Genomic DNA, 12,561 nt, shown 5'->3' on the forward strand with positions numbered 1-12,561 from the left:
TTTTTTTTTTTTTTTTTAAAGATTTTATTTATTCGACAGAGAGAGATCACAAGCAGGCAGAGAGGCAGGCAGAGAGAGAGGAGGAAGCAGGCTCCCCACCGAGCAGAGAGCCCGATGTGGGGCTCGATCCCAGGACCCTAGGATCATGACCTGAGCCGAAAGCAGAGGCTTTAACCCACTGAGCCACCCAGGCGCCCCAGGGAGAGAGAATCTTAACCACCCTTCACGCTCAGCTCAGAGCTGAGCAGAAGGCTGGGCTCCTTTACAACCCTGAGATCATGCCCTGAGCCAAAATCAAGAATCGGATGTTTAACTGACTGAGCCACCCAGGTGCCCCTTGGTGTGGTTAAATTTTAAGCAAAATTGCAGGCTTTGGGAAACTACCCTGAAAATCCTAATGCTTCAGTGGAGAAGAGACTATGAGAAAGAGCACAGAGGTCTGCAGCAAGATCTGGAGATCCACTGCTTGGCCAGGCTTACTATACCACATGATGTTCCCAGGCCTAGGATACAAGGAAGAAGCCCTGGGGGCGCCTGGGTGGCTCAGCTGGTTAAGCCTCTGCTTCCAGGAAAGGGCATAATCCTGGGGAGCCCTTTTCTCATCTCTCTCCTTCTGTCCCTCCCCACCACTCTCTCTCAAATAAATAAATCTTTTTTTCACAAGGTTTTATCCATTTTTTTTTGACAGAGACAGACATATAGCAAGAGAGGGAACATAAGCAGGGGAGTGGGAGAGGGAGAAGCAGACTTCCTGCTGAGCAGGGAGCCAGATGTGGGGCTCGATCCCAGGACCCTGGGATCACGACCTGAGCCGAAGGCAGATGCTTAATGACTGAGCCATTCAGGCACCCCAATAAATAAAATCTTAAAAAAAAAAAAAAAAGAAGAACCCCTGGCCAGGGAAGCAAAAGGGCCTCTAAATTTTAGTTGCTCCTCTGGCTTTGGTTAGAACTTTCTTCAGTTTATTACAGAAGAAAAGGGAACTCACATAACTCTGATGTCGAATATTTCTCAGTCATTACACAAAGCATTTTAAGTTCATTATGTAACTTAATCCTTTTGGCAAGCCTGCAGGGATGGTGGTATTTATTCTAATTTTTACAGAGAAATTTGAGGCTTGCAGTGGTTAAGCAATGTGCCCAATCATACATAGTGTAAGTAACTCTCCTTTGTGTGAGGGACTTGGACTCAGCCAGTGACCGGGTAGTATTTGGCAAAGAGCCATCAATCTGTTCAGTAACCCTGAGGACAGGTACGTTCTTCTCTGGAAGGAGCTGGTAGGTTTTCTAAACTTACTCATAACCTTGGGTAAGGAAAGAGTATGGAGCTGGAGATACACATAGTTTTTCTAGGTTTATGATTAAAGGACTACTTTAGGTCAGCTCACTACTTCAGCCCCAAGATTATGGTTGATTCACCCAGATCTCCTCAGAGGCAAGAGTCTCCTGAGCTTAGCCCAAGGGGTCCTTGTCCAGGAGTCCCTCTAGATGAAGAACCATGTATTAATATTATTATTATTAAAGATTTTCTGTATTTATTTGTCAGAGAATGAGAGAGAGAGAGAGAGAGAGAATGAGCACAAAAGCAGGGGTAGCAGCAGGCAGAGGGAGAAGCAGGCTCCCCACTGAGTAAGGAGCCCATTGCAGGACTCGATCCAGGACCCTGGGATCATGACCTGAGCCGAAGATAGAGGCTTAACCAACTGATCCACCCAGGTATCCTCCATGTATTATTTTTAATGAAATATTTCAGGCACAGAGGCGCCTGGCGGCTCAGTGGGTTAAGACTCTGCCTTCGGCTCAGGTCATGTTCCCAGGGTCCTGGGATTGAGCCCCGCATTGGGATCTCTGCTCAGTGGGGAACCTGCTTCCCCTTCTCCCTCTGCTTGCCTCTCTGCCTACTTGTGATCTCTCTCTCTCTGTCAAATAAATAGATAAAGTATTTTTTTTTTTAAAAGAAATATGTCAGGCACAGAAAAAAGTATATATTAGTAGACAACATGTAGTATTGTTTTCAATGTTTCAAAATTTTATATAAATGCTATAATTCTCTATGTTTCCCTCTGCAACTTGTTTTTTTCTCCTTCAACATTATTATTTGTGGTATTTGTCCAGGTTGATTCAGGTAATGAGACATAATGCTTGAAGAAATATTTTACTTTTCTGTCTGGCCACTCTTGCTCTTGGTCCTCTAGATGAAAATGTATTGGCTTCAGTGAACAAGCTGAAAATTTCCTCCCTTTGGTTCGCTTTGGTTCACTATATAAAGGTTTAGTGGTGAGAAATGTCTCCCTCCTAAGAAATCTAAGTCCTTCTATTCCCTAAAGAGAGGCTAAAAAAAAGAAGGCTTTGGAGGGAATCAAAGTAATGAAGTAACAACCTCAAAGAATTAAGCAGTAGTATTCTCCACCTAAGAAGATGGGTTTAGTGTAGAGGCAAAAAATGAGTCAAAAGTCCTAAGGAGCTCCTTTAAGTTTAGGGGATCTTTCCAAAATTTCATAATTTGGTATTTTCAAGAGTGTTACTGAAGAAACATGGACAAAATTCTTCCAATAATCATGGTCCTTTTGCAACACTAATTACCACATACTTAATTTTATGTTCAAGAGAGTTCACTTTTATACACAACCAACCCATTAATCAGTATTTTGTTTCATTTCTTACTTGGCTCTATTATTATTATTATTTTTTAAGATTTTACTTATTTATTTGACAGAGAGAGAGAGACAGTGAGAGAGGGAATACACGCAGGGGGAGTGGGAGAGGGAGAAGCAGGCCTCCCGCTGAGCATGGAGCCCGCCTGACATGGGCCCCAATCCCAGGACCCTGGGATCATGACCTGAGCCGAAGACAGTGGCTTACTGACTCAGCCACCCAGATGCCCCTCTATTATGTTTTCAAGGACAGTTTTCCAGAGGGTTCTTGGGTGACACATCTCCTGAACCCCTGGAGTATTTCTTATGATTTTATATTTCAGCCATAACTTGGATTAGCTATGGGACTCTTAGGTCACAATCATTTTCCCTCTAAATTTTCTAAATGTTGTCTCCCTCCTAAATGTTTGTCTTAAATGTTCTCACAGAAATGTCTGAGGCCAGCCCTCCTATGTGCCTCAGTAGTTTTTTCTGTCAGTTCTAGGTGCCTTAAGATTTTGCAAAAGTGGGGCACCTGGGTGGCTCAGTGGGTTAAACCTCTGCCTTCGGCTCAGTTGTGATCTCAGGGTCCTGGGATTGAGCCCCACATGGGGCTCTCTGCTGAGCGGGGAGCCTTCTTCCCCTTCTCCCTCTGCCTGCCTCTCTTCCTACTTGTGATCTTTCTCTCTCTGTGTCAAATAAATAAAATTTAAAAAAAATTTTTTTTTTTTTTCAAAAGAGATGTTTGCCAATTCTTTGGTTTACCCATGCCCTTATTCTTTTTTTTTTTTTTAAAGATTTTATTTATTTATTTGACAGAGAGAGATCACAAGTAGGCAGAGAGGCTGGAGAGAGAGAGGAGGAAGCAGGCTCCCTGCTGAGCAGAGAGCCCGATGTGGGACTCGATCCCAGGACCCTGAGATCATGACCTGAGCTGAAGGCAGCGGCTCAACCCACTGAGCCACCCAGGTGCCCCCCCATGCCCTTATTCTTTATGTTGGTCAAATCTTGATGTTCTTTTTGGATTTGATCTGCATTCCATTGTATCTGGAATATTCCTCAGTCTGGAGTATTCCTCAGTCTGTATACTAGTATGTGGTGGTATTATCTAGTTTTATTGTAGATAAAGTTTCCTTTTCTGGTTTTGCTTGTATGTTTTTATTTTGGTGAGTTTTAAGGAGGGAGGTACTCTACCACTTTTTCTAGTAGTACACACAGCTCTCTTGACAGATGCTCAGCCAATTATGGTAGGGAAGAATAAATCAGGGATTCCTGTTTTTCGTTCAGTAAATACTTCCTAAGATGCCTAGTATATAAAAAGTACAGTACTAGGCATTAAGAGATACAGAGATATAGGAGAACTATTTCTGTATTCAAGGAAGCTGTAGTCTATTGAGGAAAAAAAAAGATGCACTAAATGGCACATGAACATACATCAAGTGTTATGGGTGCACAGAGAACACAGAGGTGGGGGAAAGACGGCTGCATGGAGTAGCTGGAATATGTACTGGACTTTGAAGGATGAGTAGGAGGATTTCTATAGGTAAAGATCTCTAGAAAGAGGCAATTCAGGCAGACTGAATGTCAGGAATAAAGGGGAGTAGAAAAGTAAGGGACCCAGTGAGCTGGGCAGTCAGCTGAGTGCAGGTAAAGAGGACACTCAGGGTAACAATGAGATGCAATAATATATTGTTGGGCTTTGACAGTGGGCACTTGCTGCCTACAGAAAACACAGAAAATCTAGGCGAAAACTTGGCTCCCTGGCCTGCCTGCCCACATGTGAAGGAGCTACCTTACCCACTGGGTCATTCACTGTGGACTAGGAGGAGATGCAGGAGATGTTGTTCAGGACCAGAAAGCCAAAGATGCAGAGCACAGAACTGACAGTGAAGCCTTGACAATGAAGTTTTCTCCAGACTTTGAATTCTTGGGCTTCAGCTGTCATAGAACATGGAACTTCCACCAGAAACTGAAAATGAGAAAGTCAGGCAGGAGCCTTCTCTGCAGTCTGGCCTATACCTTCCCCAAGGTGGTCCTGTTAGCATCCCTCATGACCTAAGGACCTTGGGCAGATGTCCAAGTGACTGTCCAGAAAGTCTTGGCAGCTCACCACTGCTGACAGAGACAAGCAAGCCTGGAATATGAGAAACTCCCTTCTGGACAAATTCATGTTTCTACTCTGCTACTCATGTCAGATGTAACAGCAGCAGGGTAATAAAGTCTCATGTGACCGCAATTTAATGACTTTTCCCAAATTTACCATAAGTAATTAAAACTAAATGACCTGAAGATAATGGGAAAAGGTTCATATGGGATGCAGGATGTCTGATCTTATCACCAGGAGCTAATTTGCCAGATTGGGTAATCCACCCTCCCTAGTCATTAGCCCCATGCGGGCTGCCTATAGCTCTCCCTCAACTTTTTTTAGTTGAAAAAATAGCAGCCACCACCATCTAAACCTTTGTTTCCTTAGCTTAAGAGGCCATCCAAGACTGTACCACCTCCAAAACAGCAACTGACTCTAGGATATTACGCTAGGCATTCTCTATGAACTTCTCTCACATGAGCAACCCGAAGTTTCTTACCAAGCCTTTGTTCCTCACCAAGTCTCTTCACTTCAATTCAGGACACAATACTGGCCTTTAAAGAGGTGCCAGAGAGCTGTTCCTTTATCAGCCCGCCCACAGGAGGGGAAGGAGACGTAGCTAATTAGAGCAAATGGGAAAGTCATGGCATTGTCTTCCCTGGAAGGTCTGAGGTAAGATGAGACAAGAGTGGAAGTTACAGAGCCTCATGAACTACTCTGGAAGGAGGCGATCAAATGGGTAAAGGCAAATGTGGTTCTGATTTTGACAGAATGGTGATGCTGTCGGTCTCGTGCATGAATCCAGAATGGGACATAGAAAAGCAAGGGTGCAATGAGAAGAAAGTCTGGAATTCCATACTCTTCTCATGTATAAAAATGCAGCAATTGAGTGGGGTGGCTTCTGAGGCCCCATCTCACTAACATTCCAGGACTCAGTGCTGGAACTAGATCATGAGGAACCTGGAAGTTCAAACTTTATTCTAAAAGTAGGGGGTAGGGGGCACCTGGGTGGCTCAGTGGGTTAAGCCTCTGCCTTCGGCCCAGGTCATGATCCCAGGTCCTGGGATCGAGCCTCGCGTCGGGCTCTCTGCTCGTCGGGGAGCCTGCTTCCCTTCCTCTCTCTCTACCTGCCTCTCTGCCTACTTGTGATCTCTGTCTGTCAAATAAATAAATAAAATCTTTAAATAAATAAATAAAAGTAGGGAGAAGTCTTCAAAAAAAAGTTGTTTTATAAAACAAGGACATGATCAGAGCTATCCTTCAGAGAGTAAATGTCACCTCTGTGAAATGAGATTAATGATAAACGATGATGGGGATGATAAACTAATGACAGCTAACATTCATAAGCTGGCTACTGAATACTTCCACATACTTAGATGTCCTACAGGTACTTCCAACTTCATGTGTCCCACACCAGCCTTTCATTCCCACAAATCTGCTCCTCCCTCGCCCTTTCTCATCTCAGTGAGTACACCACTGTCTATCTCGTTTCCCCAACCTGGGCTTCACCTACCCCAACTGTCCTCTCCCTTACCCCTTGGATTCCTTCTTCGTCAGTCTCCTTAGATTCCTTTTCTTGTGCCTGAAATTGTTGATGTTCCCCAAGGTCTTGGTTTCTTTTAAGGCCACGCAATCTCCCTGGGTGATCTCTACTCCCACAGCTTCGGTTACCATCTCTGTGCCCACCGCTCTCCCAAACCTGTACTTCAAACACAGGCTTCTTTCCCAAGCTCCATTCCTGCACATTAAGTCCTGCATGTCAAGGCCGCCTGCCAGGAACTCAACTTATCCCAAATGGAACTCATCATTTCCCTGCTTCCCACCCTGCAAATCCTCTGCTGATTTCTATCTGAGTGAATAGCACACCAGAAACTGTATTGCTTGGGCAAGAAATCTGGAAGTTTTCCCTAATTTCTCTTTCACCTCACATATCCAGCCAATCACCATGCTTTATAGTTTTTAATCAACTCATTATTTCTCTTCCCTATTGCCACTGCTACTGCCTTAATTTAGGACTTCTATTTCTTTCAGTAGTCTTCTGGCCTTCATGCTTATCCTTCTCACACCACCCTCCACAGTGTAGCCAAGATGATCTTCATAAAATGTGGATTTAATTATGTTATTCCTTTAAACTTTTAAGTTACTGTTACCTATTAAATGTCGTAGTGGATAGTCCATGATTTGGTCCTTGGCCATTGGTATAGCCTTGTCTCCTATCTATCCATTCCTCTTTGAATTCTGTATTTTGATTATGAATTATTTACCATTCTTTCATGTAACAAATCTTTATTGAGCTCCTATAGGCTCTCAAGATGTAACAGTGAAACGTGAATTTTCAAACTAACATTTACTTGTTAGAGCCAGGTAAACAAGATAAGGCCAGACCGTGATAATGCTAAGAAGGAAATAAAACAGGGTGATGTAACAGAGAGTACTGGGATAGACTGCTCCTGCTGCTTCTTCTTCTTTTTAAAGATTTATTTATTTATTTTAGAGAGAGAGAGTGTGTGCATATGTCCAGGGAAGAAGAGGGAGAGGGAGGAAGGATTTTTTTTCTTTTTTTTTTTTTAATTTATTTATTTGACAGACAGAGATCACAAGCAGGCAGAGAGGCAGGCAGAGAGAGAGGAGGAAGCAGGGTCCCCGCTGAGCAGAGAACCCGATGTGGGGCTCGATCCCAGGACCCTGGGACCATGACCTGAGCCGAAGGCAGAGGCTTTAGCCCACTGAATCACCCAGGCACCCCCGGGAGGGAGGATTTCAAGCAGACTCCGCAGTGGTGCACAGCACCCAACATGGGGCTTGATCTCATGACCTGAGCTGAAACCAAGAATGAGACATTTAACTGACTGAGCCACTCAGGCATCCTGGGACAGAGGATATCTGATAGGGTAGTCAGAGAAGACTCTTAAGTGATGAAATTCAAGCTAAGATCAAAATGAAGAGATGTTTCTGGAATAAGATATGCTGTCTCACACTTTACACTCTCGATGTATCTAGAACATTCCTTTCTCCAACCCGATGGGTCTAATCATTTTTCAAGATTCAGATCAAGGATCATTTCCTTAATTTTTTCCTGATCCTTTTCCCTCTGTGACTGCACAGACTTCTACCACTGCACTCATGTAGAGTCTTCAGCCTCCAGTGGGTCTCTGTGTTTGACAAGAGAGTGAAATACTTGAGACAGCTCTCTATCATCAGTGATGCGCTGGAGCCCGACTGCTCTGCTCGGGAGAGCTGACTGCTAGCATCTCTCCCCAGCTCAGTGTCTGCTAACACCACTGGTCAAAGTGGGAGAATTTACACCACGGAAACTGGCAAATGTTATAGATCAGACCACTTATTTTTCCCTCAAAGAACTGGTTGTTAACAATTTATCAGCATGCCACGGGGAGCAGTGTACCATCAAATTCTGGCCTGTTTTTGGCAATTAAATTGATATGTGCATGCATGTCTCTTTTCTTACTTTAATTATTTGAGAGAGACAGAGAAAGGGAGAGAGAAAGGAAGAAGCAGAGTCCCTGCTGAGTGGGGAGCCGGATGTGGGGCTCAATTCTAGGACCCTGAGATCATGACCTGAGTTGGTAAGATGCTTAACCAACTGAGACACCCAGGTGCCCCAATGCATGTATATATCTTAAAACAAATCTTTCTGAAGGGTTTTTTTTTTTTTTTTTAAGATTTTATTTATTTATTTGACAGACAGAGATCATAGGTAGGCAGAGAGGCAGGCAGAGAGAGGAAGGGAAGCAGGCTCCCCGCTGAGCAGAGAGCCCAATGTGGGGCTGGATCCCAGGACCCTGGGATCATGACCTGAGCCAAAGGCAGAGGCTTTAACCCACTGAGCCACCCAGGTGCCCCTGAAGGTTTTATTATGAAATACAGCAGTCTTCTCTTTCCCCTACTCATTTCCTTCTTCCCAGAAATAATTTTTGCTTTATTTTTATTTTTTATGGATTTTATTTCTTTGAGAAAGAGAGAAAGCATGAGCAGGGGAAGAAGCAGAGGAAGAAGCAAGGCTCCCCACTGAGCAAGGAGCCTGATTTGGGCTCAATCCCAGGACCCCGGGATCATGACTGGAGCCAAAGACAGATGTTTAACTGACTGAACCACCCAGGCGTCCCCCTAGAGATAACTTTTAGACTTAGTTATGATGAGTATTTCAGTATTTACCTCCCTATCTCTAGGGAGGGACAGAGAGGTATCACTAATAACATGCTACGTTATATCGTTCTTGATGTTTTAGTTTTAGGCATTATCAATAGACTTCCCACAATGGAAGATGAGGATTTAGCTTCCCTTTCCTGCCCCTGCTCCACCTTTCCCTTCTTATCCCTCATCCTTTCAATACTGTTACAGCAAAATTTTGGTCTGTAGTGTTTATTATGACTACATAAATTCTATTTCACAGTTGAGTTACATAGTGAACTATGATGCCTTTTCCTTTCGTGTACTTTTTAAACAGTTCATAATTGTTTTGTTTTTGTTAGATAGTATTCTATGCTATTACTAATTCAAACTGAACTTTCAGCCAGTTGTCTAAATCTTTCAAGATGTTTATATGCATCTGGTATTTTATCACATTCATCTTCCTGGGTAAGTGCTCTGTGGATTCCACTCTGGGCTAACTGCTCCCTTTATGTTTCAGGCAGTTTATAAAGTTGTCCATCCTTGGATCTGCCTTCAGTATCGTCCAACGATAATTTCTCCTTTCTTAAGAGTTGGACCTCGTGTATCTTATCTCTTTCATCTACTGTTCATTTTGGTGGAAAACATCTAGAAAAGTTTTTGAGACCTTTTCCATGGTCACACTTAACATTTTGCTGGGGTATAGAATTCTAGGTCGAAATTAGTTTTCCTTCAGAATTTTGAAGGTATTGTTCTAGTATTTTCCAGTTTCCATTGTTGCTACTGGTAAGTCCAAAACAAAGCCATTCTGGTTCCTGATTGGTTGTATAGGACTTACTATTTTTTCTTTGTAAGTTCGTAGCACATTTTATTTTCCAGCGTTCTGAAATTTCAAAATGATGGAGGTTTGTTTTTACCCATTGTACTGGGCACTTAGTAGGCCTTTTCATTCTGTAAATTCATATCTCTCACTTGTGAGACATTTTCCTGTATTCTTTTTTTCTTTCTTTCTTTCCTTTCTTTTTTTTTTTTTTTTAAAGATTTATTTATTTATTTGACAGAGAGAGAGAGATCACAAGTAGGCAGAGAGTCAGGCATGGTGGGGGGGCAGGCTCCCTGCTGAGCAGAGAGCCTGATGGGGGGCTTGATCCCAGGACCCTGAGAACATGACCTAAGCTGAAGGCAGAAGCTTAACCCACTGAGCCACCCAGGTGCCCCCCTATATTATTTCTTAAATAATTTCCTCCTCTGAAATCTGAGCTTTCTTTTTTTACAGAACTCTTATTCGGATGTTAAATATCCTGAACCGGTCCTCTCATTTCCTTATCTTTTCTCTTCCCTGCTCCATCTCTTTATCTTTTTGCTCTACTTTCTGGGAAATATGACATTTATCTTCTAATTCTTTTACTGGGGTTTTCCTTTTGTTATCACAGTTTTAATTTCCTAGAGTTCTTTTTTTGTTCTTTGAAATAAGAGGTTGTTTGAAAGTATTTCTCTCTCCCTACAGAGTGTTTCTTCTAAGTAGCTTTTTTCTGTTTGATTTGTGGATCTTTCATGATAAGCTCTCTTTAGATCTCTGGTAATCTTTGCTTATCTCTTCATCTTTAGGGGAGGATTCTAAAAAAGCTACTTGGAAGCTCTAAGCACATGAATGGAATTCGTCATCCCTAATTTTCACTGCAGTGTGATTTGAATGGGCTGTTAGAAATCTCTGACGTAAATAAATTTTTCTTTTTGGGCTGGTCAGAATCTCCAGAGAAGATTCTTCCAGACTTCCTGACTAATGGCTTTATGCCTGGTTGTCAGGGCTTGGGAATCAAGTTGGGAAGTGGGCTTGGGGGAGGACAGAACTTAGTGGCCAATATCCCTGTGGTTTCCAACTTTCTTGGTTTTTAATTACAGTACTTCCTCCCTCAATACTGTCTGTTATCTTCCATGAGTCACTCTTCCTAAAGGGCAAAGGCTTAACCTTTCCCTCAACCCTTCACTGGCAGCTAGGAGAGGTAGTTCGGCTTTCACTGAACTTGCAGTCTTCTCTAACCTTCTCTCCTGTCCGTTCCTGCACAGAGACATCGACAGGTTCCGGAGCTAGAATCAAGGCTTTAGAATCAGTTCTTTCAGGCTGATCGAGTCTAGTGTTTTTCAAAATTTGTTTATAGATCTGCCTCACGTCCTCTAAGAAGGACAAGTGTCCCTTCCCCACTGTATTGCAAACAGCTGTGCTTTTATCAGTTTTAAATACTGAGTTTCTGCATAAGATTTATTTTAACAAAAAGTAAAGTTCACTTTCTAAAAAGTCTGAAGACCACTACCTTGGTCCTTCCTCTCTTTTACTGCCTATGCTTGCATTTTATACAGGAAAAACCTGAGGTCCATACCAAGGAACAATCTTACTAAACATCATTCAAGTCTTACTCCAAGTTTAGGCTGTTTATAAACCAAGATTTTAAGATACTCTAAAGTGTCTCAAAATGGGGGAAGACTCTCCATAACTTGTAACACAGAAGCTCTCCCTTAAAAATAGTATGTGGCTTAAATGACTGCACCTCTTGGTCCTCTGCCTTCTTTCTTCAGGGCTGCTCTGGGACACCGAGAGAAGCAAGATGACCCTTAGACGTTGGTTAAGTGTCATTCCAGCACTGTCAGTGGTGCACTGTGGTGGCCATCCCATCAAGCAGCATACCAAAGCAAGAGGAGGCAGCCTCTCTCAGGAACGTAAGTGTGAGAAAGTTGCTGGAAATGCTTTCCGAGACCATGTCTTTGTGGAGCCGAAACCCAAGGCCTCGAAGGGCCTAGGCACTGTTCTTTTCTTCACCTTTCCTTTTCTTCCCTTCCTCAAGGTGAGCCCCTTCCAAGGGTAAGCTGGCTCCCCAAACCTCCCAGAGATGCCAGGCCCCTAGCCTCAAGTGGGTACGGGGGGAAACATACCCTTCCTCCACGGTGACTGAGTTCATGAGAAGGCAACTGGTGATAGTCACTCTATTTCCTATAACACAGGATGAACCAATGACTGAGTGCTTAATGGATGACTTCTCTCCAACCTGCGTATCTGGCCCAATGAGGCTCTCAACTCCAACCTGCAAAAGGCAAATATAAAACCTTGTCCATCCATCTCAACCGACTGCAAACAAATCCCTCAGATCCTTTGAGTTAGGGTCCAATGCAACCTTCCCCCAGAGACACGTCAGCAGAGGGACCATCATCCTTCTGCTCTACCCCATCATGGTCACCAGCATGTGACCATATTTCTCAGGGCCACAGGTCATATAATACCTCTGAGATCAACTCAAACTTACACACTCATGCATTTGTGCATAGATGTGCTCTCTGGAAGACAGTGCTCAAATCAGGTTGAGAAGAGGGACAGAGATGGAAAGCTCCTGTGTCTTGAGTCCCAAGACTATCATGGATCTTCCTTATAGAATTTGTGTGCCTGGGGTCAGCACCTGTCCAGCTTCGTGAGTGTCTGGGCTAGAAGGTAGTATTTTATTAACTAGAGTCCAGTCGGGATTTCCCTAGGACTAATGAGTTTCAGGCTTAAGAACCCCAATCCATCTTCTCAAGGATATACCTCAGTGCACCCAGAGACTGTCCCATGCCCACCCTGCCCAAGCTAGCACTTACCAGGTGTTTGCTGACAATCTGGGCTGATGAATGAATCAGTGATTCTTCTGGACAGAGAACAGACAGCAATTTGGGCACCTTGAGGAGAGAG

At 43.4% G+C, this 12,561-nt stretch overlaps 1 protein-coding gene across 3 annotated transcripts in view; it reads right to left on the reverse strand.

Moving 5' to 3' along the window:
- EIF2B3 (eukaryotic translation initiation factor 2B subunit gamma) overlaps positions 1 to 12,561 on the reverse strand; it is a 129,503-nt gene that overhangs the window by 19,418 nt on the left and 97,524 nt on the right. For all 3 annotated transcript variants that reach the window (XM_082750076.1, XM_082750075.1, XM_082750077.1), the window contains 2 exons: positions 12,471 to 12,548; positions 11,775 to 11,923 (listed from right to left, as the gene is read on the reverse strand). In XM_082750076.1, coding sequence (XP_082606202.1) covers positions 11,775 to 11,923; positions 12,471 to 12,548 — 227 coding nt within the window. The remainder of the gene's footprint in view (positions 1 to 11,774; positions 11,924 to 12,470; positions 12,549 to 12,561) is intronic.

The sequence above is a fragment of the Mustela nivalis genome, assembly GCF_964662115.1.
Source record: "Mustela nivalis genome assembly, contig: HAP1_SCAFFOLD_670, whole genome shotgun sequence".
NCBI classification, from domain to species: Eukaryota; Metazoa; Chordata; class Mammalia; order Carnivora; family Mustelidae; genus Mustela; species Mustela nivalis.